General features: G+C 37.5%; 1 protein-coding gene across 2 annotated transcripts in view; it reads left to right on the top strand.

Moving 5' to 3' along the window:
* Positions 1 to 27,891, top strand: part of LOC126281933 (xaa-Pro aminopeptidase 1-like) — a 322,109-nt gene that overhangs the window by 272,824 nt on the left and 21,394 nt on the right. For both annotated transcript variants that reach the window (XR_007551312.1, XM_049981279.1), the window contains exons 4-8: positions 6,097 to 6,196; positions 17,032 to 17,145; positions 20,680 to 20,941; positions 25,354 to 25,474; positions 26,668 to 26,814. Coding sequence is in view for 1 of the 2 variants with exons in the window: in XM_049981279.1 (XP_049837236.1) it covers positions 6,097 to 6,196; positions 17,032 to 17,145; positions 20,680 to 20,941; positions 25,354 to 25,474; positions 26,668 to 26,814 (744 nt within the window). In the remaining variant the exon portion in view is untranslated. The remainder of the gene's footprint in view (positions 1 to 6,096; positions 6,197 to 17,031; positions 17,146 to 20,679; positions 20,942 to 25,353; positions 25,475 to 26,667; positions 26,815 to 27,891) is intronic.

The following is a 27,891-nucleotide window of genomic DNA, read 5'->3' as shown; positions in this document are numbered from 1 at the left end:
GCTGTTTCGAGCCACATACTGATTTAACGTAAGACCAGAACTTCCTAGGATTTCCTGTCAAGTCGGTACATAGAATTTTACTTTCGAATTCACTGAACGCTTCACGCATAGCCATCCTTACGATAACTTTGACATCGTTTGGCTTCTGTTTGTCTGAGAGGTTTCGGCTGCGTTTAAACTTGGAGTGAAGCTCTCTTTGCTTTCGCAGTAGTTTCCTAACTTTGTTGTTGTACCACGGTGGGTTTTTCCCGTCCCTCACAGTTTTACTCGGCACGTACCTGTCTAAAACGCACTTTACGATTGCCTTGAACTTTTTCCATAAACACTCAACATTGTCAGTGTCGGAACAGAAATTTTCGTTTTGATTTGTTAGGTAGTTTGAAATCTGCCTTCTATTACTCTTGCTAAACAGATAAACCTTCCTCCCTTTTTTTATATTCCTATTAACTTCCATATTCAGGGATGCTGCAACGGCCTTATGATCACTGATTCCCTGTTCTGCACATACAGAGTCGGAAAGTTCGGGTCTGTTTGTTAGCAGTGGGTCCAAGATTTTATCTCCACGAGTCGGTTCTCTGTTTAATTTCTCGAGGTAATTTTCGGATAGTGCACTCAGTATAATGTCACTCGATGCTCTGTCCCTACCACCTATCCTAAACATCTGAGTGTCCAGTCTATATCTGGTAAATTGAAATCGCCACCTAAGACAATAACATGCTGAGAAAATTTATGTGAAATGTATTCCAAATTTTCTCTCAGTTGTTCTGCCACTAATGTTGCTGAGTCGGGAGGTCGGAAAAAGGAGCCAATCACTAACCTAGCTCGGCTGTTGAGTGCAACCTCCACCCATAATAATTCACAGGAACTATCCACTTCTACTTCACTTCAGGATAAACTACTACTAACAGCGAAGAACACTCCACCACCGGTTGCATGCAATCTATCCTTTCTAAACACCGTCTGTACCTATGTGAAAATTTCTGCACAATTTATCTCTGGCTTCAGCCAGTTTTCTGTACCTATAACGATTTCAGCTTCGGTGCTTTCTATCAGCGCTTGAAGTTCCGGTACTTTACCAATGCAGCTTTGACAGTTTACAATTACAATACCGATTGCTGCTTGGTCCCCGCATGTCCTGACTTTGCCCTGCACCCATTGAGGCTGTTGCCCTTTCTGTACTTGCCCAAGGCCATCTAACCTAAAAAACCGCCCAGCCCACGCCACACAACCCCTGCTACCCGTGTAGCCACTTGTTGCATGTAGTGGACTTCTGACTTATACAGCAGAACCCGAAACCCCACCACCCTATGGCGCAAGTCGAGGAATCTGCAGCCCACACGGTCGCAGAACCGTCTCAGCCTCTGATTCAGACCCTCCACTCGGCTCTGTACCAAAGATCCGCAATCAGTCCTGTCGACGATGCTGCAGATGGTGAGCTCTGCTTTCATCCCGCTAGCGAGACTGGCAGTCTAGCCGCCGGAAGCCAGAGAGGATTTCCTCAGATCCAAAGCAACACACGTCGTTAGTGCCGACATGAGCATCCGGAAGGACCCTTTCCACATCAGGAATGACTCCTCCCGCAATGCACACAGAGTGCACACTGGATTTCTTCCCCTCCTTAGCCGCCATATCCCTAAGGGGCCCCATTACGTGCCTGACCTTGGAGCTCCCAACTACCAGTAAGCCCACCCTCTGCGACCACCCGGATCTTGCAGACTGAGGGGCAACCTCTGGAACAGGACAAGCAGCTATGTCAGGCCGAAGATCAGTATCAGCCTGAGACAGAGCCTGATACCGGTTCGTCAGACAAACTGGAGAGGCCTTCTGTTCAGCCCTCTGGAATGTCTTTCGCCCCCTGCCACACCTCGAGACGACCTCCCACTCTACCACAGGTGAGGGATCAGCCTCAACGCGGGCAGTATCCCGGGCAACCACAGTCGTAGTCCGATCGGGGGATGCATGGGACGGGCTGGCCGTCCCCGACAAACCCCCATCTGGACTCCCACAGTGATGCCCATTGGCAACAGCATCAAGCTGTGTGACCGAAGCCAACACTGCCTGAAGCTGGGAGCGAAGGGATGCAAACTCAGCCTGCATCTGAACACAGCAGTTGCAGTCTCTATCCATGCTAAAAACTGTTGTGCAAAGAACGTCTGAACTAATCTACAGAGAGTGCAAACAAATCGACACAAAATTTAAATGGTTATTAAAATACATGATTGCCTAGTAAATGCAGTAATGCTGCTACTTGCGCACTGCTGACGCCCTGCTCGGCGGCGGAAGGAGGCTACGTGATTTTACACTATTCAGGTACTAAAACGCGATGCTACTACTCTCAAAGACTATAATACACCCGAAATTTATGAATTAAACAATGCAAATACCAAAAACACGCAAAGAAATTAAAAATTAAACTATGTAACAAATGAGTGAGCTAGGAGTATACGACTTGCTGCTGCAGCTGCTTATCCAACGGCAGCAGGGAGCACCTCTTGCAGCATTTGCCACTGGGATTGGCTGAGCATCTCAGAGCCGCTTTCACACTTACCAAATGAAACTGTCTATGTAATGGAAAAGTTAAAACCATCTTCAAATGAAAATTAATATTAATCAGAATTAACAACTTCAAACCCAAATTATCTGAGAAATTATAGGAGTTGCTAATAAAGTAGTCTTTTAGTTTGTTTCTGAATAGCTAGATTCACAGTTCCCTACCTTACCTTCATTATAATACACAAATTCTTGGGCATCTGAGCAGATAATGTACTGAGGTGGCATCAGCACAAGGCTAAATTAACAAAAATGCTCCATTTAGCTTGCTTTGTACTTAGAAATCTTTCTCAATCTGCAGATAACATACTTTTCCACAATTTCACTCAGCTCCATTCTATTGCTTAATCTTTTGGGGACTAGGCAGTTAAGAATAAAAGACTATTTCTTCTATAGAAATAAGAATATTTGGTAAAATTGATAAGCAAACATCTCACATCTTCATGGAGCTATGAATTCTTACACTTAAGTGCCAATTCACTGATTCCATAACGGTATTTGTTGTTTGCATTTACTCTCTAATAGTATTCATCATTAATAACAAGACCTAGCATGGGATAAACAGTGCAGTCTACAACTATAATACTAAAAACAAAAATAAATGCCATATAAACTTTGCATCGCTCTCTAGATATTAATGTAAACTTTATATGTAAACTATTTTTACTTGTTATATTATAGCTGTGCAAAGTAAGTCAAATGAAGCTGTTTGGTTAATTATCAGGATGCCCAAGGATTTCACACATGAATTTTCATTTTCTGTTTACTCAGTGACATCTATTTCTGATACCAGTAAGTTTCATAACAAACAACTTTCACTTACACTAGAGTTGGTTATCTATCTTAAAGAAAAATGGACAATCGTTTGTGGTAAATGTATCAAAGTTTTTGGTTTATAGCTGATTATCAAAAATGGGCCATTATTAATTACAAGAACCTGCAGACATGCATTTAAGTAGGATGCGTCATGATGTATCAAGTGAAATTTGTGACTGGATTGAAGATTTTTTTGGTGGAGAGGATGCAGCGTTTATCTCGAGTGGAGAATCATTGTCAGATGTAGAAGTAACTTTGGATGTACCCCAGGGAAATGACTTGAAGCCCTTTATGTTCATGTTGTGTACTAATGACCTTGTGGATGATATTAGCAGTAACCTCAGACATTTTGCAGATGATACAGTTATCTATAATGAACTACTGTCTGGCAGAGGCTGCATAAATATTCAGTCAAAACTTGATAAGCTTTCAGAGTGGTGCAAAGATTGGTAACTTGCTTTAAATGTTCGACAATGTAAAATTGTGCACTTCACAAAACAAAAAATTAGTATCCTATAACTATAATGTCAATGAGTCACTGTTGGAATCGACCAACTCATACAAATACCTGGGTGTAACACTGTGTAGGGATCGTAAATGGGTTGATCACATAGGCTCATTCAGGGGTAAAATGGGTGGCAAACCTTGGACTATTGGTAGAGTACTGGGGAAGTGCAATCAGTCTACAAAGAAGATTGCTAACAAATCACTCATGCAACCGATTCTAGAATATTGCTCAAGTGTGTGGGACCCGTACCAAACAGGACTTACAGGAGTTGTGTATGTATACAGGACAGGGCAGCATGAGTCGTCACAAGTTTGTTTGACCTGTGTGAGAGTGTCACTGAGACATTGACAGAATTGAACAGGCAGACCTTGAAGATAGACATCAACTATTCTGAGAAAGTCTACTAATAAAGTTTGAAGAACTGTCTTTAAATTGTGACCCTAGGAATATACTACAACTGCCTACTTACTGCTGACATCAGGATCATGAGGATAAGATTAGAATATTGCAGGATGCATAGAGACACTCAAACAATCATTCTTCTTGCACACCATACATGAATGAAACAGGAAGAAACTCTAATAACTGGAACAATTGGACATACCCACTGTCATGTGTACCATGGTGGTTTGCAGAGTGTAGATATAAATGTAGATGTAGATGTCAAGCCCCAAAATCTGGGGGAATCTAGGTACAGAGACAAGTTTCACAAAAAGTGCCATCCTAACTACAAGAAAATTATCACTCTAGATAGAAACTTAATGATAAACAGAGTTGTTCAAGTCACAAGGTTATCAGCAAAGAATTGTTCCCACAGTAGAATGTAAAGAAATTACACTGGGTCCTGTAGAAAAAGATTCATCAATGAGAACTCATCACTTGTCCATAAAATCATTGGTGTGTGAAGCCTCAGGAGATACAGAGGGTTAACTGATTGGTATGGTCCCATTTAGAGTCTGCATGGTGCAGGTTTCAGCCCACCCAGCCATGCCTAGCAGCCTGGCTGCTTTACAGTCTTAATTTTCCCCCATGCGCGTGACTTACACATCAAGGCTGCGTATCTATTTCCCATGCTCATTCACACTTAGTCATTCACATGCACGCCACATTCATTCACTCATCCACTCAGACAACAAAACAAATAAAAAGAATATTGGCCATTACAAATAACAATAGCAGTCTGAAATTGAAGTTATTACAAAATATTTTGATGTTTTGACCAAAATGTTGTTCATTCCAATATTTAAATGTCAGGCATTTAAATTAAATTCTTGACTGACTTCAACACAAAACATAGTAACGTAACACCCCAGGTAGTTATTTCTCAAGGAAAGCCGTAAATTGTGTATTTTAGGTAATTTTTTATACATAAAAATTAGTATAGGAACAATCTGAAATTTATACTGTTGTTGACAATCATCATTACAGAAGTTTATACAAAGTTTCACAATAATTGGGTTATTAGCACTATCTTTAATAATTCATACCAATCCACGTAATATTCAGTTGCTGTCCTGTGCATGTCCACAGCTTGAAAAGCTAGCTGGGTTATGTGTGAACGTGTTATTCCTAGTGTGTGAAAGCATTTTCTGGGGTCAAGACTCTGCATGTGGCAAGAAAGCTCCTGTCAGATTCAATATGTGTATTGTTATGCCTCAACAGGAGGGTTAATCTGTGGCCTGTATATGCCAGCGAGAGAAACAAGGATTGGACAGGCTAAAACCTGCGCTGTGCATGACTCTAATCCTAGCTCCTCATCTCATAATGGAGCTGGGAAGGTTTTGAATGGCCTATACAAAAAAGGAATGGTTAAAATCTAGGGTTTCAATTAGTATATGATGTGTTTCATTATAAATATGCAGCTTTTGTAGGTTGCAATGACCAGAATCTTTGAAGACCATAAAGACAACAATTAGAGTCACATTAGCAGTAGTCCTTAGTTAACATTTTCCATTAGATATGTTTCATATTCAAAGTATTTCATCGAAAATCTGTGTCTGTCCTTATATATCTTGGAATATTTAAGATATGACTTACTCATCACTTGCCATAAAGATGGTTTTCTGTTTTGTTTCTGACAATACTTAGATTAATTGTTGTCTGATCTTCCTGGGTTCAGAATAAAAAGAACGATCTAATTTAAACACTAATTTGTAAGTACCTACCCAACTTCTTTCTAAGAAGCTGATGTCTAATGATAACTTTATTCTAATGCTTTACAGGGGTGGCTGTCAGACGTCCTCCATGTGCCTGCTGCTCGTGTGGGTGCTGACCCACACTTACTGCCTCACACCGATTGGCATGCATTATCGGTTGACCTTGGTAATACTGCCAAAGTAGGCAACATCAGTGAATGAACAATGTTCTTTACTTTATAAGTTGGTTTTCTCTGCATGTATTACCCCAAGCACTTTTCAGTTTGTCTGATGCATCTAAAAAAAAGTGCTTCCATCTGTTTATCTCTTAATTTTCTGTATTTTAGAGTCCACATAACTTTGCACATGTAAAAAAAGAGTAATTCTATGATACATTGTATTGACCTTCAGAAAGCATAAGTACCACTGGTAGACAAATTAAAGGAGAATGTGCTGTATCTTCAGTTTTTACAGACAATTAGTGGATGGGGTTATTGAGATGAGAGACAACTAGTGCTTTAAATTTGTCATTTATTATCATTAAAACAGTGGCACATCAGAAACTGGCCATGTAGTCTGTTTACAAAAAAACATTTGAAGAAGCAGTTCTTTGAAAAAATGGAAATTTCATGTGAAGGTGTTCTTTGGATGACTTTTTAAGATTTTTGTAAAGGACTAACTCAAGAACAATAACCTGAATTGTCATCTTTTAGTAGGCAACCACATTCAGACTTTTTGCCGTGGTTGTTTTTCCACCTATACTAAATTTCATCAAGTCGACCCAAATCGGTTGTTGGACTGAAAAACATTGGTGTTGTGCAAAACATGATTCAAGCTGAATGGCAGGTGGCTCATTGAAAAAGAGAGAATCCTTGGACATACAGAATATTGCAGTACATTCAGTTCTGTGTGAACAGTTTACTGTGGAAAAGGTCTGTTCCTGATGGATTTTGCACAACTTGACTCAAGCTCGGAAACAGGCTCCTGTTAATTAGTGTAAGTAAATGTTCAGAAAATTTGATCAAGGAAATGGAAATTCTGTATACAACATCATAGGAGGAAGTAAAACTTGACTATATTCATATGAGCCATAAAGTAATCAGCAGTCAACTGTCTGGACATCCAAGATGAATCAAAACCAACAAAACTGGTCAGTTTGTGAAGCATTTCCAAGGAAATGATCACTTGTTCTTTTGGTTACACTGGGCATGTTGCAACCATTGCTTTAGAGGATCAAAGAATAGTAATGCTGAAAAGGATACCACAGTTTGCTTGCCAAAATTTACTGATGCAATCAGGAAAATAAATTAAAAACATTGCAACATTCTTCATTGTGTCAATGTTGGCTACACACAACACATTGGGAAGTTGACTGTTTGACAGAGAAAAGTCCAAGTAATGTCATGCATCTGATTTATCACCTAACTACTTTTTTTGTTCTTGCCACCTCAGGAAGGTTTTGAATTAGATCAAATTCTTGCAAAAGTAAATAAACGTTGTTGGAAACAGTGGAACTATTTGTACAAATTTTTCCCTTTCAAAAAACTTTAAAAAATGTACTTGTAGCTTTCAGATTTGCTAGTTCCTTAACCAAAGATGAAAGAAGGATAGGTTTAGGAAGGTTGGAAAGGAGAACAGTTTATAAAGACCCAAAGTCAAGTTGATTCTCATATGTATGTTATTCTGAGTAATATATGTTATTGTGGTCTTCAGTCCTGAGACTGGTTTGATGCAGCTATCCATGCTACTCTATCCTCTGCAAGCTTCTTCATCTCCCAGTACCTACTACAGCCTACATCCTTCTGAATCTGTGTATTCATCTCTTGGTTTCCCTCTACACCCTCCACGCTGCCCTCCAATACCAAATTTGTGATCCCTCGATGTCTCAGAACATGTCCTACCAACCGATCCCTTCTTCTAGTCAAGCTGTACCACAAGCTCCTCTTCTCCCCAATTCTATTCAATACCTCCTCATTAGTTATGTGATCTACAAATCTAATTGTCAGCATTCTTCTGTAGCATCACATTTCGAAACCTTCTATTCTCTTCTTGTCTAAACTATTTATCGTCCACGTTTCACTTCCATATGTGGCTACACTCCATACAAATACTTTCAGAAATGACTTCCTGACATTTAAATCTATACTTGATGTTAACAAATTTTTCTTCTTCAGAAATGCTTTTCTTGCCATTGCCAGTCTACATTTTATATCCTCTCTACTTCGGCCATCGTCAGTTATTTTGCTCCCCAAACAGCAAAACTTCTTTGCTACTTTAAGTGTCTCATTTACTAAGCAATGCCTTTAAATATGTCTGCTTGTGTCTGTGTATGTGCGGATGGATATGTGTGTGTGTGCGAGTGTACACCTGTCCTTTTTTTCCCCTAAGGGAAGTCTTTCCGCTCCCGGGATTGGAATGACTCCTTACCCTCTCCCTTAAAACCCACATCCTTTTGTCTTTCCCTCTCCTTCCTGAAGAAGCAACCATCGGTTGCGAAAGCTAGTAATTCTGTGTGTGTGTTTGTGTGTTTTGTTCATGTGCCTGTCTGCCGGCGCTTTCCCGCTTGGTAAGTCTTGGAATCTTTGTTTTTAATATATTAATCAAATTGCATGCGTATGGAGTATCGTCTCAGTTGTGTGACTGCGTTCGTGATTTCCTCTCAGAGAGGTCACAGTTCGTAGTGATAGACAGTAAATTATTGAGTAGAACAGAAGTGATATCTGGCATTCCGCAAGGTAGCGTCATAGGCCCTCTGCTGTTCCTGATTTATGTAAATGATCTAGGTGATAATCTGAGCGGCCCCCTTAGAATGTTTGCAGGTGATGCTGTAATTTACCATCTAGTAAAATCATCAGACGATCAATTCCAATTACAAAATGATCTAGAGAGAATTTCTGTATGGTGTGAAAAGTGGCAATTAGCACTAAACAAAGAAAATTGCGAGGTCACCACATGGGTACTAAAAGAAATCCAATAAATTTTGGGTATGTGATAAATCGCACAAATCTAAGGGCTGTCAATTTGACTAAATACCTAGGAATTATAATTATGAGCAACTTAAGTTGGAAAGACCACATAAATGATGTTGTGGGGAAGACTGTGCTTTGTTTGCAGAACACTTAGAAGATGCGACAAACCCACTAAAGAGACAGCCTACATTACACTTGCTGTCCTCTGCTGGAATATTGCTGCATGGTATGGGATCCTTACCAGGTAGGATTGATGGAGAACATCGAAAAAGTGCAAAGAAGGGCAGCTCGTTTTGTGTTACTGCGCAATGGGGGTGAGAGTGTCACTGATATGATATGCGAGTTGGGGTGGCAGTCACTGAAACAATGGCGGTTTTCTTTGTGGCGAAATCTATTTATGAAATTTCAATCATCAACTTTCTCTTCCAAATGCATAAGTATTTTGTTGACACCCTTCTACATAGGGAGAAATGATCATCATAATAAAATAAGAGAAATCAGAGCTCGAACAGAAAGATTTAGGTGTTCCTTTTTCCCATGCGCAATTCGAGAGTGGAATGGTAGAGGTGTAGTATGAAAATGGTTCGATGAAGCCTCTGCCAGGCACTTAAGTGTTAATTGCAGAGTAACCATGTAGATGTAGATAATAATAATAATAATAATAATAATAATAATAATAATAATATCCGTGGAGGCCCGGGAATAGAATAGGCCTCCGGTATGTTCTGCCAGTCGTAAAAGGCGACGAAAAGAACAATCCACTAATAGGGCTAACCCCCCTTTTAGTGTGATTCGTTGGTTCAGGACACAACTAAAGAAGCGTCGGACAAGCGCCGTCATGGTCGGGGACGACACTTGAACCCTATGCCCGCCCACAATGGTAACAACACTGCTAGCCAACTGGAAAATGATTTTAATCCAAAAAGAGGTGTTTTGCAGGATATGCTTCCTGCAACCACCCTAGAAGGAAAACAAAGACAGAGGATGAGATGGTCAGATGAAGTTAATCGACACCTCATGTTCTGTTATTACCAAGCAACAAACCTAGGAACTAACACAACTGGATACAGATCACAAGTATACACAACATTTTTTACCAGATACCCAGAATTAAAATTTTTAACAGAACAACAACTAGCTGATCAGATCCGTGTAATTATCAAAAATAACAGGATACCCCAGTCAGAATTAGAAAACATCAAACAACAAGTACAACAAATACTGGAACAAAATAATGTGCAATCAGAAGAAGAAGAAAATACAGTAATGGACTCAAACATCCCAGAGCAAACAAACAAAGAACAACACACATCAATTAAACAATCAGAGGAAAACGAAATCTTAAGACTGCCACCAGAACAAGTACAAATAGAACACAAAGTGAGACACATGTTAGATATAGAAGAAAAATTTCAGCTGACATATATAGAATACAAAGACACAAATACAGACATTAGACCATTCTTGCATAGACCGCCAAATAACCCACAAACCGAAACAACAATAAAAACTATCAACACAATCATACACAACAAAATAAATGAAAACACAACTATGGAAGAGTTACAACTAATGGTTTATATAGGAACACTCACTACACTAAATATACACACTAGGCAGAAATCAGAACCAACCAACACACAGAAGAAACCCACAAAACCAACATGGCAACACAGGCTACAGATCAGAATAGAAAAACTGAGAAAAGACATTGAACAGCTAACACAATTTATAAGACATCAAATGTCAGAAAAAAAATGAAAAAGGTTAGGTAAAATCTCACAACAAGAAGCGATAGAGCAATTAGATGAAAAGAAGCAGAAATTACAAGCATTGGCCAAACAACTTAGAAGATACAAAAAAAGTGAAAATAGAAGAAAACAAAACCAAACATTCAACACAAACCAAAAGAAATTTTATCAGACAATAGATAACACACACATTAAAATAAACAATCCACCAAACATAACAGACATGGCACATTTCTGGAGCAACATATGGTCAAACCCGGTACAACATAACAGGCATGCATGGTGGATAGAAGCAGAAACAGACACATACAAGATGATACCACAAATGCCTGAAGTGATAATTTTGCAACATGAAGTCACCAAAGCAATTAATTCTACTCACAATTGGAAAGCCCCTGGAAAAGATAAAATAGCAAACTTCTGGCTAAAGAAGTTCACCTCAACACATTCACACCTAACTAAATTATTCAACAGTTACATTGCAGACCCAAACACATTCCCTGATACACTTACACATGGAATAACTTATATGAAACCTAAAGATCAAGCAGACACAGCAAACCCAGGTAAATACCAGCCCATAACATGCCTACCAACAATATACAAAATATTAACTTCAGTCATTACACAGAAATTAATGACACATACAACACAGAACAAAATTATAAATGAAGAACAAAAAGGCTGTTGCAAAGGAGCAAGAGGATGTAAAGAGCAACTGATTATAGATTCAGAGGCGACATATCAAGCTAAAACTAAACAAAGGTCGCTACACTACGCATACATTGATTACCGAAAAGCTTTTGATAGTATACCCCATTCATGGTTACTACAAATATTGGAAATATACAAAGTAGAGCCTAAATTGATACAGTTCCTAAACATAGTAATGAAAAATTGGAAAACCACACTTAATATCCAAACAAATTCAAATAATATCACATCACAGCCAATACAGATTAAGCGTGGAATATACCAAGGAGACTCATTAAGTCCTTTCTGGTTCTGCCTTGCTCTGAACCTACTATCCAACATGCTAAATAATACAAATTATGGATACAATATTACTGGAACATACCCACACAAAATCACACATTTGCTATACATGGATGATCTAAAACTACTGGCAGCAACAAATCAACAACTCAACCAATTACTAAAGATAACAGAAGTATTCAGCAATGATATAAATATGGCTTTTGGAACAGACAAATGTAAGAAAAATAGCATAATCGATGGAAAACACACTAAACAATAAGATTACATATTGGATAACCACAGCGACTGCATAGAAGCGATGGAAAAAACAGATGCCTATAAATATCTAGGATACAGACAAAAAATAGGAATAGATATTACAAATATTAAAGAACTAAAAGAAAAATATAGACAAAGACTAACAAAAATACTGAAAACAGAATTGACAGCAAGAAACAAAACAAAAGCTATAAATACTTATGCTATACCAATATTGACCTACTCATTTGGAGTAGTGAAATGGAGTAACACAGACCTACAAGCACTCAATACACTTACATGATCACAATGCCACAAATATAGAATACATCACATACATTCAGCAACAGAAAGATTCACATTAAGCAGAAAGGAAGGAGGAAGGGGATTTATCGACATAAAAAACCTACATTATGGACAGGTAGACAATTTAAGAAAATTCTTTCTAGAACGAGCAGAAACTAGCAAAATACACAAAGCAATCACTCATATAAATACATCGGCTACACTACTGCAATTTCATAACCACTTCTACAACCCTTTAGATCACATACCATCAACAGATACGAAGAAACTAAATTGGAAAAAGAAAACACTACATGGCAAGCACCCGTATCATCTAACACAGCCACACATCGACCGAGACGCATCCAACACATGGCTAAGAAAAGGCAATATATACAGTGAGACAGAAGGATTCATGATTGCAATACAGGATCAAACAACAAACACCAGATATTACAGCAAGCATATTATTAAAGATCCCAATACCACAACAGATAAATGCAGACTTTGCAAACAACAAATAGAAACAGTAGATCACATCACAAGCAGATGTACAATACCAGCAAATACAGAATACCCCAGAAGATATGACAATTTAGCAAAAATAATACATCAACAGCTTGCCTTACAAGCAATAAAACAACACGTTCCCACATACAAGTATGCACCAAAAATGTACTGGAGAATGATGAATACAAATTATACTGGAACACAACCATTATAAAAGATAAAACAACACCACGTAACAAACCTGACATCGTACTCACCAATAAAAAGAAGAAATTAACACAACTAATCGAAATATCCATAACCAATACAACAAATATACAAAAGAAAACAGGAGAAAAAATTGAAAAATACATCCAACTGGCTGAGGAAGTCAAGGATATGTGGCATCAGGATAAAGTTGACATTATACCAATTATACTATCAACTACAGGAGTCATACCACACAATATCCACCAGTACATCAATGCAATACAGCTACATCCAAACTTATATATACAACTACAGAAATCTGTAATTATTGATACATGTTCAATTACCTGAAAGTTCCTAAATGCAATATAACATATACCATATAGTTAAAAGGAGATCAAGGTCCACGTCACTTTCTACTTCTGATCAGACATAACGTCTGAGATAAGAAAGAAATAATAATAATAATGTTTATTTGTCAATGTTAACTTTACAGTCCTGGACATTGTCATTTCTTGTACAATTATATCAATATCATGTCATTCCAAGAATGAATATGTACATCAAGTAGCACATTGTGTATCATTCCATGCAATAATGTTATAAACACGTTAGCACATTATATATCACTCCATACATATAATGATTATATACATCAATTAGCCAATTATAACAATACCACCACTAATATACTGCAGTATGTAAAAGAATAAACTAACAGTGCTGCAGCTCAGAATTCCTTTAATGAGTATAAACACCTTCCTATTAACATATTTTTCAACTTGCCCTTGAAAAGATTGTCTTGGAGTTCCTTTATATTTTTGGCAACTTATTATAGAATTGTCTCTCAGTTACATATGGACTGTGGTCTGTAGCTTTCTTGTTAGTCCGTATCCTATGATAGTCTCTTTGGCTTGAGTATTGTAATTATGTGTGTCACTGTTCTTTACACTATTTTCCTCGTTCTCTTTACAAACATTATTGTCTTAAATACATACAATGAGTAAACAGTCAGTAATTTATAATTTTTGAAACAGTCCCTACAGGATTGGCATTTGCTTATATTAGCAATTATCCTAACTGCTCTCTTTTGAAGCCTGAAAATGCAACCCATATAGACAGTGGGTGCCCCACCCCTGACCTCGATCCCATATTGCAGATGTGAGTGTAATAACCCATAATACACTTGTTTAAGGGCAAGGGGAGCTACTATATTTGCAAGACGTTTAAGTAAGTAAATATTACTAGAAACCTTTTTACAGGTGGAGTTGATATGCTCTTTCCATGTGAGATGTTCATCAATCAATATACCTAAAAACTTATGATTGTCAAATGTTTCAACTGTAGGAAGTGATTGAGTATGAGTATTATTAAAATGTAGCAAGAACTTGATTACTACAGTCTTGTCCTTATCCAGTGTAAGCTCATTCACTGTTAGATATTCTGTGATCATTTCAAAGTTCTCTTTGTTGCTTTGGAATGCTGCCCACTCTGTACAGCTCCAGCTAATAAAAGATGTATCATCAGCATAGTTCACTAGTTTGGAGTTTTGTGGCCATATTATATCATTAATATATACTATAAACAAGAATGGTCCAAGTATAGTTCCTTGGGGAACTCCACAATTGAGAGTTCTGTATGCGAACTTTACTGTTTGAATCTTACTTTCATTCTTATAATTTAGTTTTGTGCACTGTCTTCTCTCACAGAGATAAGAACTTAGTAATTTTAGAGCCACTCCTCTTATCCCGTAATTTTCTAACTTGGATAACAGTACTGCATGATTCACAGAGCTGAATGCTTTAGATAGATTTAGGAAAGTCCCTGTAACTCTGTTTCCTTCATCCAGCCTGTTCAGTAGTTCATAAAAAAAAGTTGCTAATGCCGTTATTGTAGATCGTCGTTTTTTGAAAGCCATGCTAGATGTTGCATCTTGCTGATAACAATTGTTACTGTTATGAAGAAGTGAGGCACTGAGAATCATAACGGCCCAAAGCACAGACACAAAGATTTGAGAAAAATATATGTTTATGAAAATAAAACTTACAGACAAATTGCCAGTTTGGTATGACTTTTTTTGGTTTTTTTTCCCCCCAAATCTCACCATCCTATATTTCCTATAAAAATGTACCCACTTTATTTATTTAGGATTATTGTTATTAATTAATGTTAACCTACAAAATTTTGATATCCAGATTATTGACAATGGCGTCTTTTTGTAGAATAAATTTCTTTATTTCTGTCTATGATCACAAACTTGTTAGGTCCTCGGACTACAGGTCTGTCAGTAATGACCATCTTTTTGACTGCTGTTTACTTTGTATTAATGTGAAACTATAACCAGAACATACAAAAAAAAAAAAAAAAAAAAAAAGCCAGAAACTAAATGTACCACACACACACACACACACACACACACACACACACACAATATTATGACCTATCCCAACACACCTTAATATGCGTTATCATTATGTTTATTAAGAACATTCTCTGGCCTGATGTTCAGATTAAACTGTGTGTTCTCCTCAGCCATGAAATCTAATAGTTTTGTTAAGTGTATGTGTTTTGAGCTTGATCTAGTACTTTTGTTCTTTGTGCTTGAAGGCTGATATTTACCTTCCACCTATGTATTTGGGCCATAGATTCTCGAGGTATCTACAAACTGTGGGGAAATAACAACTTGTGGTCTCCCTCAAAATGACATGGAGAGAATGGTGCCTCTCACAACTCCAAAGGAGAATATATTACTTGAAATCATGATTCATGATTCATGAGAACATTTTACAAACTTCATTTTTGAAATGTACATTGTTGCCTTGAACATCAGTTTTTAGTTTGGTACTGAGGTTGGTAACACTCTGAAATCCTCAGTATCTATTTTACAGGAGGAGGAGGAGGGGGAGGTTAGTGTTTAACGTCCCATCGACAATGAGGTCTTTAGAGACGGAGCGCAAGCTCGGGTTAGGGAAGGATGGAGAAGGATATCGGCCATGCCCTTTCAAAGGAACCATCCCGGAATTTGCCTGAAACGATTTAGGGAAATCACGGAAAACCTAAATCAGGATGGCCAGACGCGGGATTGAACCGTCGTCCTCCCAAATGTGAGTCCAGTGTGCTAACCACTGCGCCACCTCGCTCGGTATATCCATTTTACAGACTGGAATGCTGAAACCATGGAACATGAGGTTACAGTGGGACATTACTGCAAGAGCTTCCAGCTTTTTATGAAGAGGCATCAGTGTAGCCAGTGAGCATTCCTACAGCAATAAAAATTTGTGCTTTGCACCCATACGTAAGTGAATATCAGAGCAATGGGAGACACATCTTTTTGCAAATGTTCATATATGCAGCACAGGGGCACACCACTGATAAAGATGGTTCACTTTAAGATCGACAGATGCTACTATCTCAAAATCAGCAATGCTGTGCTTCTGGACCTTGTTGTTCTCAGCATCTTTATTATGTTGTTATTAAAGTAGTAAACTTTTCACTATAATGTAAGTAAATAAAGTTTTCATTCAGAGATTACATTAACTTCCTACAATTAATCAGTGTCTTACATTTATTGATATCACATCAAGTATTTTCTTTTCCTTCATTTTCCTGTCTCTGCAGAGCACTTACCACAGTCATTTCAGTTATTTGATCTTTATTTGTCCTTTTTGTTAAAATGCTGTGATACATTTGACAGATGATGTACCTTAAGTGATAAATAGTTAGAAACTTAGATGAAAAGGAACTTATATCTCGAACAGTCAAATCAGGAGTTACATTTGTGAGTAATAAAGCACATTCTAAATGACTGGGCTCCTAAATATTGATGATTTAACCCAAGGGCTTCATATTGAACTTTTGTTTGATTTCATTTTTGTAATATTCTCTCCTTCTTCGTCAAGGTGAGCATTGGGGAAATCTTGACAGTGCTCTGGCAGGACTTCATCATGTTGACTGTTCATCTGAAGAACTTGTTTTAATATGTTTCACTTTGCGTTGAGTATTCCACACTACTTAATATTTCTGTATGCATAAAATGTACTTCATTTGATGATGAAATATTTATGGTAATTTCCATCTTACAGCAAGTATTAATGTGACGTTGGTGGAAATTCGAGAAAATTTAATAGATAAAATATGGACTGAGAGGATGATGTTTAAGAAATATCCAGCACATGTTCTTCCTGTGGAATATGCAGGTATTTAATTGAATTTTATTCCACAAATCATGTTAAATTAATTTCAAATAGAATTGGCATGTTCATAAACTGATACTCAACTGGCTTAAAAATTTGTTCATTTATGTTGCTGCTTCAGTTAGCTGTAATTGACATAAGAAATCCTGGTTAAGGAAACTGCCTTGTATAACAGTAAGCCTACGAACATGGTGAAGTTATTGTAAGTCCTCAGTGCTGCACAAAGAACTGAAGCCTCATGTCCTGAAATTGTTTTAGCTGTGGTCTCATGAATAATTTCTAAGTTAATGAATTTTTGGAGAAAGTAAAGTGTTTACTGGGGAAAGTTGAAACTGATGGTATCCAGTGAGCTAGATCTGTTTATGAATAAACATTTTCACTATCACATGGTCTGAGAATTACTTCAATTACAGATTTATATTAAAACAAATGAGTCATACCATCATCATAACACAAGAAGTAGAAGTGACATACACTGTCACCTGATAAATTTGTGTTTGGTGCAAAAAGATTTAAAATTCACAAGCACTAAAATCTTCAACATGCTTCCAACTAATATTAAGTGTCTAAGAGGTAATAAAAATAAGCTAAAGGAGTTCTTACCCAAAAAATGTTTCTATTCTCAATATGAATTCTTTAGTGGAGATAGATAAGATTATTTCGGATTTGTTTCTGTGTATCCCTGCTTTGCTGTATCTTGCTGCTGTAATTACATTAATTTTCATTCTGTACTTCAAGATAATGGTCTTTTTTACTTTGTAAATAACTGATTAGATAATATCTGATAACTGCATCTTAACATCTTTTTGTGAGTGTAATTGGAACTTATTGATTGTATATTTTGTTATTATTTTATGATTTGTACTCTTAATCTTTGTTTATGGTGCTTAATGGCATGGACAAAAAAATTCATGCATTACAATGCAAAAATTGATCTATGGAATACATACCACAATAAATAAATGAAACACTGGTAGACTAGGATAACTGGAACTGTGATGCTTAGATATTAATAAATATGATTTTTGTTTTGCTTGCACATTCCAATAGAGACACATGAAAATGAAATTGCTAGGCTGCATTTATAAGAATTAATAAAGAAAAGTTTTAGCAGAAATGGTGGTTTCTTTAACTAGGATTTTCTACTACAACTAATGTGCCTTCTTACGTATATCATCCACCATAGACTTTAATGTGGCTGGACCAGTACACACGTAGGGGCAAAAGCAGATGTACATGTATTGTGCCATAGGATAATTAGACATATAAAGTAGTGTGCAGGATTTCTGCACACTTTTTTATCTTCATATAACTACACTGAAGTGACAAAGAAACTGGTATAGGCATGCATATTCAAATTAAGAGGTATGTAAACAGGCAGAATATGGCACTGCAGTCAGCAAAGCCAATATAAGACAACAATTGTCTGGCACAGTTGTTAGATTGATTACTGCTGCTACAATGACAGGTTATCAAGATTTTGAGTTTGAATGTGGTGTTATAGTCGGTACATGAGCGATGGGATTCAGCATAACTGAGGTAGCAATGAAGTGAGAATTTTCCTGTATGACCATTTCGTGAGTGTACTGTGAATATCAGGAATATGATAAAACATCAAATTTCTGACATCACTGCAGTCGGAAAAAGATCCTGCAAGAATGGGGCCAAGAATGCCTCAAGAGAATCATTCGAAATTGCTACAAATTTCAATGCTGGGCCATCAACAAGTATCAGTGTGCAAACCATTCAACGTAACATCATCAATATAGGATTTTAGAGCTGAAGGCTCACTAATGTACCCTTGATGACTACACAACACAAAGCTTCAGGCCTCGCCTGGGCTCATCAACACCAACATTGGACTGTTGATGACGGGAAACATGTTGCCTAGTTGGATGAGTCTCATTTCAAATTGTATCAAGCAGATGGATGTGTACAGGTGTGAGACAGCCTCATGAATCCATGGATCCTGTATGTCAGCAGGGGACTTTTCAAGCTGGTGGAAGCTCTGTAGTGGTATGGGGCGTGTGCAGTTGGAGTAATATGGGACCACTGATAAGTCTAGTTATGACTCTCACAGGTGTCATGTACATAAGCATCCTGTCTAATCACCTGTATCCATTCATGTCCATTGTACATTCCAACAGAGTTGGGCAATTCCAGCAGAATAATGCAACACCCAATGCATCCAGAATTGCTACAGAGTGCCTCCAGAAACACTCTTTGGAGTTTAAACACTTCTGCTGGGCACCAAACTTCCCAGACATGAACATTATTGAGAATATCTGGGATGTCTTGCAACATGCTGTTCAGAAGAGATCTCCACCCCCTCGTACTTTTATGGATTTGGGGACAGCCCTGCAGGATTCATGGTGTCAGTTCCCTCCAGAACTACTTCAGACATTAGTCGAGTCCATGCCACGTCATTTTGCGACACTTCTATGTGCTCGTGGGGGCCCTACAAGATGTTAGGCATGTGTACCAGTTTCTTTGGCTCTTCATTGTCTATGTGTTAACATTATAATAAATAAAATTAAAAGAATTCCTTAGAAGATGAAATTTCATAAAAGTAGGGCCTTGAACTTAATTTCATGACTATTTTCTGAAGAACATCCTTTTCAATTACACAAATCTCTCTGTAAATTGCAGTATAGAGATACTGGTGTATTGCAGATGCATCTTTGTCCTTTAGGTAAAATGCCTGAATTGATATCACCACTATAAGGGGCTATTCCACGTCATGTCTAGTGAATGCCAAGGTGTCCGAGACCAATGATGCAATCTCTTAACATCACCTGAAGACAATCAAAAATGACCGCAGTAACCCATTGTACCTGGACTGCTAGTTTCGGAGCATTCAGTGATGGCATGCAGACAGTACAAATTTGTATTCCAGGACCTGTCTGTATTACTCTGTTTTGACAGGTCCCTATTAAAAAATGGTGATGCATTGTGCTCTGACCACATACCAAACAGTAACTCTTTGTGGATGAAGTGGCCTGTTTGAAAGTATGGATTCTTAGTATCCCAGTGGCACCAGTTCTATTTGTTGACATAACCATGGAGATGAAAGTGTGCCTCATCATTAAACCAGATCAGACCCGTATCAATTATTCCATTTTCAAAGACCTCAATCGTCTCATCAGCAAAAGAATATTGGCGTTCCACATACCTGTCCTTCAAAGGTTGGCACAGTTGAATTTTGTAAGGGAAAATTTTTAGAGCTACAATACAATAAAATTACAAGGAGAACCATTAATGGCATACGATTAAAAAACAATACACAAGAACTTTCTAATACCTGTTCTGCACCACTCTGTATATTTTAAGTTTATAAATACGTTGTAACTTACAATTTTGCTATCTGTACTCCATGTCTATAAAATACAATATGTCCCAGTAAGAGATCAACAAAGTTTATATTTACTTTGGGTGGTCACTGATATAACCAGATTGTTTTGTAATGTATTTCTGAAAATATAATTTGCCGAAGCTACCAAGATGTATAACAAAGTGTAATAAATATTTTTCTTTCAGGAGAAACTTGGGAAAATAAAGTTTCGAGATTGAGATCTCATCTAGCTTTGACAGGAGCTGATGCTATGGTAGTGACGGCTCTTGATGAAGTTGCCTGGTTGCTCAACATACGAGGACACGACATTCCATATTATCCAGTAGTGCATGCATATGTTATTGTAAGTCAGAACATGTTGCTCCTCTTCATTGATCCTGCAAATTTATCTGATGAAGTAAGGGAACATCTCAAGATTGAAAAGTGTTTTAGTGCAAACTGTTTTAGGTGAGCTGCTCTGTAATTCTGTTTTTCACATCTATTTACTGTTTATATAATTATCAAGCATGTCACTCAATAATTTATGTTCAAAGTAAACATATTATGCTGAATGTCCAGAAACTGAAAGTGAAGTTCATAACACACAAATATTTTCCCCCTATTAACAACAATTATTATATGTGGGAAACACAAAGGAGTTCTTCACCAGGATTTAGTACTAACAGATTGTTTTGAAGTGCCCATGCAGTACTGGATGGCATTTTTGTAAAGACAGCAGTTTAAAGGAATTTTTTACCAATTGTAAACTTCCTTAATATCTGTAGAAAGAAGCACTACTGCTAATATCTAATAATCAGTAACCTCCAAAAACAATGTTCAGATGGTGATTTACAGTTCCCAGTAATAGAAATAAATTTAAAAATAATTGCCATACAGATTTTGCATTAATGTCTTGTGTCCGAAGTGTAATTTTATTCTATGTTAATTTGAGGTGAAGGGTTTTGTGTGTGTGTGTGTGTGTGTGTGTGTGTGTGTGTGTGTGTGTGTGTGTGTGTGTGTGTGTGTGTGTGTGGAGGGGATGGGGGGGTTGAGGGGGGGGAGGGAAAAGGAAGGAATTACAGATATTAGCTGCATCGGGACTTTGTGTGGAATCAGCAACAATGTGTTATAATGCATGCTGGACTGGGAATTGAACCTGGGGTCACTTGCTTACTAGGCACTTGCATTAAACAGGGCACAGTATTTATCACAAATGTGTGGGCTATCTTGGCACGCTCCCTGGCTGACTAACACTTCCACCTAGTGCCACCTATCTGCAGTTCCTGTACATATCCTCTATGGTCATTAATTTTAGACTCCCACAGGAGGTCAATGATTTTCCTCGATGAGCAGTGAATCAAAACCTTCAGTGAGGATGCACGTTTGTGTTCTACCTCCTGCAGGAATCTAAAATCAGTGAGACTGGAGGACATGGATGGGGACTGCGGATAGGTTGTGTTAGGTGGAAGTGCGAGACAGCCGGGAGAATGTTGAGATAGTCCACACATTTGCGACAGACACTGTCTGGGTGGCACATTGCATAACACAACTGTATAGTAAGTAGAAGATCCTGCGTTTGAGTCCTAGTCTTGCATGCTGCTGATTCTGCACAAAGTCCTGATGCAGCTGGGATCATTAGTTCCTTCCCTTCCCTTTCCTTTCCTTTCTTGTCCCTTTCCCTTCAATTTACATAATATGAGGTCTGTTCAAAAAATTCCGGAACATTCGTAATTTCATGCCAATGGTGTGTTGGAGTGAAATGCAGTTGTCATCCCTGTACACATCTGTGTTTAATGTGTAACTGCCAGAAGTTTCATAGTTGTATGTCAGTTGGGTATTCTACAGTGCTGTATTGAGTAGAACGTTATGCTGCACAGTTTACAAATTTCGAGATGGCAGTGTTACAGGAGTAACACTTCTGCATTAAACTTTGCATGAAACTCAAGAAAAGCTTTACAGAGGCTACGGTGATGAATGAATAAGCCATACTTGGTGTTACAAATGGCTCACACAGTTTAAAAATAGCCGGACAGAAGTTAAAGATGACCCTTGTTCAGGAAAGCCTTTGATATCTACCACAGATGCTCATGTCAGGAAAGTCAACAAAACTGTGCATGCCAACCAAAGACTGTCTGTCAGAGAGATTGCAGAAGAATGTAAAATTTCAGTTGGATTGTGTCATTAAATCCTGACATAGCATCTTGGAATGCATGATGTTGCCACCAAGTTCATCCCATGGCTCATGAGTCATGCTTGACTATTGCACAAAAAATGAAATCACTGTGTTGCGCCATCCTCCGTACTCTCGAGGCCTGGCCCCAGCAGACTTTTTTTTATTTCCAAAGTTGAAAAACCTGTTGATGAGGACTTGCAATGACAGATAAGCTAAAAGAAAATTTGCAGGCAGCATTTCGTGTGATTCAAAAAGAGGCTTACCAAAATCACTTGCAGAAGTGGAAACAGCATTGTGGAGGGGAGCATTTCAAAGAAGACCATACGCAATAAGTAAAAGGTAAGTGTAGAAAAATTTTGTGGACAAAGGTCTGGAATTTTCTGAACAGACCTTGTACATACCATATCTTTGGATCCCGCATTGCGTCTGTTCTTTCAGCATGTCTGAAAGAACATACACCAAGCACTCATATAAGGAAATTTTAATGTTTAAGTACCCAACAAACTGAAGTTGTAAACTATTCAAAACATTAGTTTGACTGGCTATGCTCTTTGAAGAATCTCTTAGTCTGCTGATTTGTTGACAAGAAGGCTATTATTCCCTATGGTAATACAACAGTGCTAAATAAATACATACTGTACAAAATTGAGCAATATTAATATTCTGTACATTGGTAACCTAACATCAAACAGACACTTTAAGTACCTTGGGGTTCCCATATCAGTACTTTTACTATATGATGCCAACTTTGGGTGAAACAGCAGTCGGCTTCACCTTTGATACACATACCACCACCACTACCAACAACAACAACAACAACAACAACAACAGATATAGAAACAATTCTCCCATAGACTTAGCAACAATTACTCATATTCAAAGTGGAACTCCCTACATTGAGCTCCAAGTTTTTACCAAGTGGCCAATGAATGCAGGGAGTCAAGAAGTCACAGATAAATTTAAATAAATATTTCATTGAACAGTTCCATCACAAAATAGCTGAATCCTAGATTTAGGAACTACGGGTACCAGCAAATATTCTAAGGAATAAATTAAAGAGTGGAATAAGCCCCCAGTCTTGCTCTGTGTAAATTTATAGCTAATGCTTTCATTAATGATATGAGTAGAATAATATTAATTGTGATTATTTGCTGTTATAGCAAACACTCAAACCTTATGTTAGTGGACTTTCTTTACTTGTTCCACGTTGAAGTTTCTAATTCATAAATGTACCTTTGTTGGGTATGGGTTTAGCTTCCACCGACAGCCTTCTTAGCTGGGTGGTAACGTGCTCACCTCCCATGCAAGCAGGCCCGGGTTTGATTCCCGGCCAGGTTGGAGATTTTCTCCGCTCGGGGACTGGGTGTTGTGTTGTCCTCATCATTATAATAAGACTTGCACTTGGCGGCCGAACTTCCCTGAATACGGGCCTCCCGGCCAACGATGCCATCTGCTCATTTCCCCCACCCCCTCTTTAGCTTCCACATCCTGAAATAAACACAGGGTCACTGTTTCTGACCGGTCATGGATATATATCTTGAACAGTATAGGAATGAGAAATGAATCTTGAGGCAGGCCATTTTGTAGAATTTGTAGTCAATCTGAAACAAGTGGTTACCCAGCACATAATTGCTTGTTTCAAGTCATGGCATATTGAGGGAAGGACTTCAAATGTAAAAACCATTCAGAAGCTGTGACAGCTCAGCAAATAATGGAGAGGTGTTTGTTGCAATTTACTGCAAGAAACAAGAAAGCAACTGACTGGGTCATGAAACATACTTGAGTGGAAAATGTAATGATGACTGCAATGAAAACAAGAAGATGACCCGAACATGTACTCATAACTCAGAGAATAGATGACTGATGATCAAAAGTAGTTCTTTGTTGGATTCAGAGAGATAAGAAAAGACAGAGGTAACAGTCTAATGGCAGCTGAATAAATGACATTACAAAACATGAAGGAGTAACATGGATGTGTACAGCTAAAGACTATAATGCATGAAGTAGTCTGGAGGTGGCTTTATCCAGCAGGAATGTCTAAATGTCATCACTGATTATCATTATGCATGATTAGTACACAGCAATTTAGTGATACAGTATAAAAACTTAGTTTATGACTGCTATCTCTCTTTGTTAATGTTTAACTTATCTCAGGCCTACAGCAGTTAATGAATGAATTGATGACATATTAAAAGAATGTAAAATATGTGTAATCTAACTGACATATTTGGTACATTATTCAAGGTTCAGTCTTTAACTCATGTAGTTTATTACACGTGGAGGTATTTTTTGAATAAAAATTATTTCTGTATGGAATGTTCTATTAGTTGGCACAACATATGTCATGAACCTTTCTGCCACATTGAAACTTAATACAGATTAATATTTAAGTCAATATCCATTAACTTCATGACTTGCAGGTTAAGACATTGCACATATGTCATGGCTTGACTCATTTTGTTTCCAAATATTCACATTAGCAGTGGCAGGCCCTGCGCTGGTCTGAAACATATGCTTACGTGTGTTAACTATAAGATATTATCTTCAAAGAGGAGGGATCACATCTAAGTCTGGTGCACAATGGAACATTAAAAAACTTCCCACTTGCAACAATGTTGTAATTGAGACTTAATACTTACCATCCATCTTTCTCCTCGATGTAGTATATGTTTTTCATAAGAGGTTTTCTTTTCTGTGTGTTATGCAGTGTACGGCCTTACTCAAGTATCCTGGCTGGTCTGCACACTGAGTCACAGCAGTGGAACACTGTACTCCTCCCAACAGAGTGTACCTACAGCAAAGGTGCCAGCCAGGCCATCTACTCAGCTGTAAGGATAGCATCTGTCTGGCTGAATTAGTAAGGTGCATGCATCTTTGAGTCAGTTTTCAAGTTATTCATATGCATTGCATGGAACAGCTTATGAATTCTGTTTCACAAAGTCTTCATATTTTCAAATTATTGTATTTTCTGTAAGCTTACTGCATACCTTAATTTCAAATTAGTTAAAGAAAAATTTGTATTAGTATTACGCCTATGAGCCACACTTTCTCCTCAGATTGTTGCACAGTGAGAGATATAGTGTATCACATAATTTTCACTATGCAAAAATAATAATTAGAAAATAAAAAATAGGAATTTGTTCCTTCACTAAATCTTCACCCAAATTATGGCATGCTCTGCTTCATAACAACATAAGTGAAAATGCAGATGTTGAAGCAATCTCATCTACAGTTACCCACTGTCAAATAAAATTACTGATAGAGTTTCCTGATGCCTCCCACTTTCATTAGTGCCTTTAGAGATGATATCTTTTAAAAAGAGTAAGTAGTGTTTTTCAAAGTGAAAAGTAAAGTGTTTTTAAGAAACACAGAAAATAAGCATCACTGTGATGTACATTTATCTCTTCTTCAGAACAAAAATACACCAGCTTTTCTTCCCTCCTATTACTATCATTAATTTACCAAGAAAGTAAAATTCAGATAAAATAGAATACCTCTCACTAAAACTGTAGAGACAGCAATTCTGAAAAAATAAGAAATGAAGAAGATAGGTTATGATATACTAAAATGAGCAATCAACTAAATCATTTATTTTTCAAACATGTGCTATAATGAGTAATTCTAAGGCACTACACAAAAAATTAGAAAAGTACAACAATAAAAATCAGATGACAAAAACATCACAAAAACAATAAACCTACAGATGAAATGTTGTTAATGTATTGTCATACAACATTTAGATCAAACTGGTAGAAAAATGTTCAAAAACTAACACTTAAATCATCTCTGAAAATGCCGTGTGCCACCCACATTCCCCCTGTAGGTGAGTGGTTTTTATCCAAACTACTGGAACTATAAATTCAGAAATTTACACTTCTGTTTTTTAAAATTATTCATCTGGATCAGAGCATTGTTACAACAATTGTATATTTATAAAGACCAAGTTTTAAAAAGTTTTACATATGTATTTATAATTACTCGGATATTAATATATATTGTGTAATCTCTCTCATTATTTAAGGTCAGTGAAAACAAGTGGATGCCTCAGCAATCACCTATCATTTTCATGAAATCAGTCAAAAATTCTGCTGAAATTCGTGGAATGCAAAACGCTCACATACGAGATGCAGCTGCACTATGTGACTTCTTTGCTTACATGGAACAGAGGGTAAGAGAGACCGGGTAACTATGACAACAAGCTATCATCTTGACAGGATGTCCAAAAAGTATATTTTTAGAGGAATGTAATATGTAATACTGCTTGTGGTATTGAGTTTGCTCTACTTGTGATACTGGAATGTTCTTAATGAAGTCTGCACACATCAGTGCATGATGCCGCAAAAATTTTTTCTCGCTGTTTCCTGGAGTAACCTTTACCAACGCTACATGACATGGCCAGTTTTTGGACAACCTGTACATCTCAGTGACTTCTCTCTTGTAGGGAGTAAGCATAGTCAGTGGCCAAATTATTCACATCCCCCATTCTCATTATGTATATACAATCAGGTGGCAGTCATGTATGGTTGACATGTGCTTGCTTGCATGTATGAGCTGTGTCTGTTTCTCTTTTGCTGATGAAGGCCATGGCCAAAAGATTTATGTAAGTGTCTTTTAATTATACCTGTCACCAGCTTAATGTGTCTTCTTTTCCTACATTGTTAATGTAATGAATTCATATTACCCGTGTGCCAAACATACATTTTGACGGCTAAATTAAGACTGTCTTCAAAACTGTGTACTCCAGAAGATAAAATTGCAGAGGATCCTTCAAAATTACAAACCAGATGACTTTTTTAAAGCAGATGAACTTTGACTTTTTTACAATGTCTTCGAAACAAAACTGACTTTCTGAGGAGAAAAATTAGGGGCAAGCTAAACAAAGATCATGTTACCACTCTGTTGGCAGCAAATATGACCAGAAAATAAAAACTCAAGCCACTTATGACTGGATAACCTAAGAAACTATGAATTTTTTCTGGGTGTAAGTCATTCCCTGTGGACTATACTGCGAACGAGAAAGAATGAGTGGCTCCAAAGTATTTTCCAAATGGTTCAAGAATTTTGATATGAAAATGACATAAAAATCAAAAACTTGTCTTGTTTGTGGACAATTGCAGTGCATGCAATGCTATCCTGCAGTTAAAATGCATGGACATACAATTTTTACCACTAACACCACATCAAAATTCCTGCCCTTAGATGATGGAATAATCAAGAACACCACTCATTATAACACTAATCATGT

This window comes from Schistocerca gregaria, chromosome 1 (genome assembly GCF_023897955.1).
Source record: "Schistocerca gregaria isolate iqSchGreg1 chromosome 1, iqSchGreg1.2, whole genome shotgun sequence".
NCBI classification, from domain to species: Eukaryota; Metazoa; Arthropoda; class Insecta; order Orthoptera; family Acrididae; genus Schistocerca; species Schistocerca gregaria.
The sequence above is the reverse complement of the archived record's forward strand: the minus strand, read 5'-3'. Positions and strand labels throughout refer to the sequence as shown.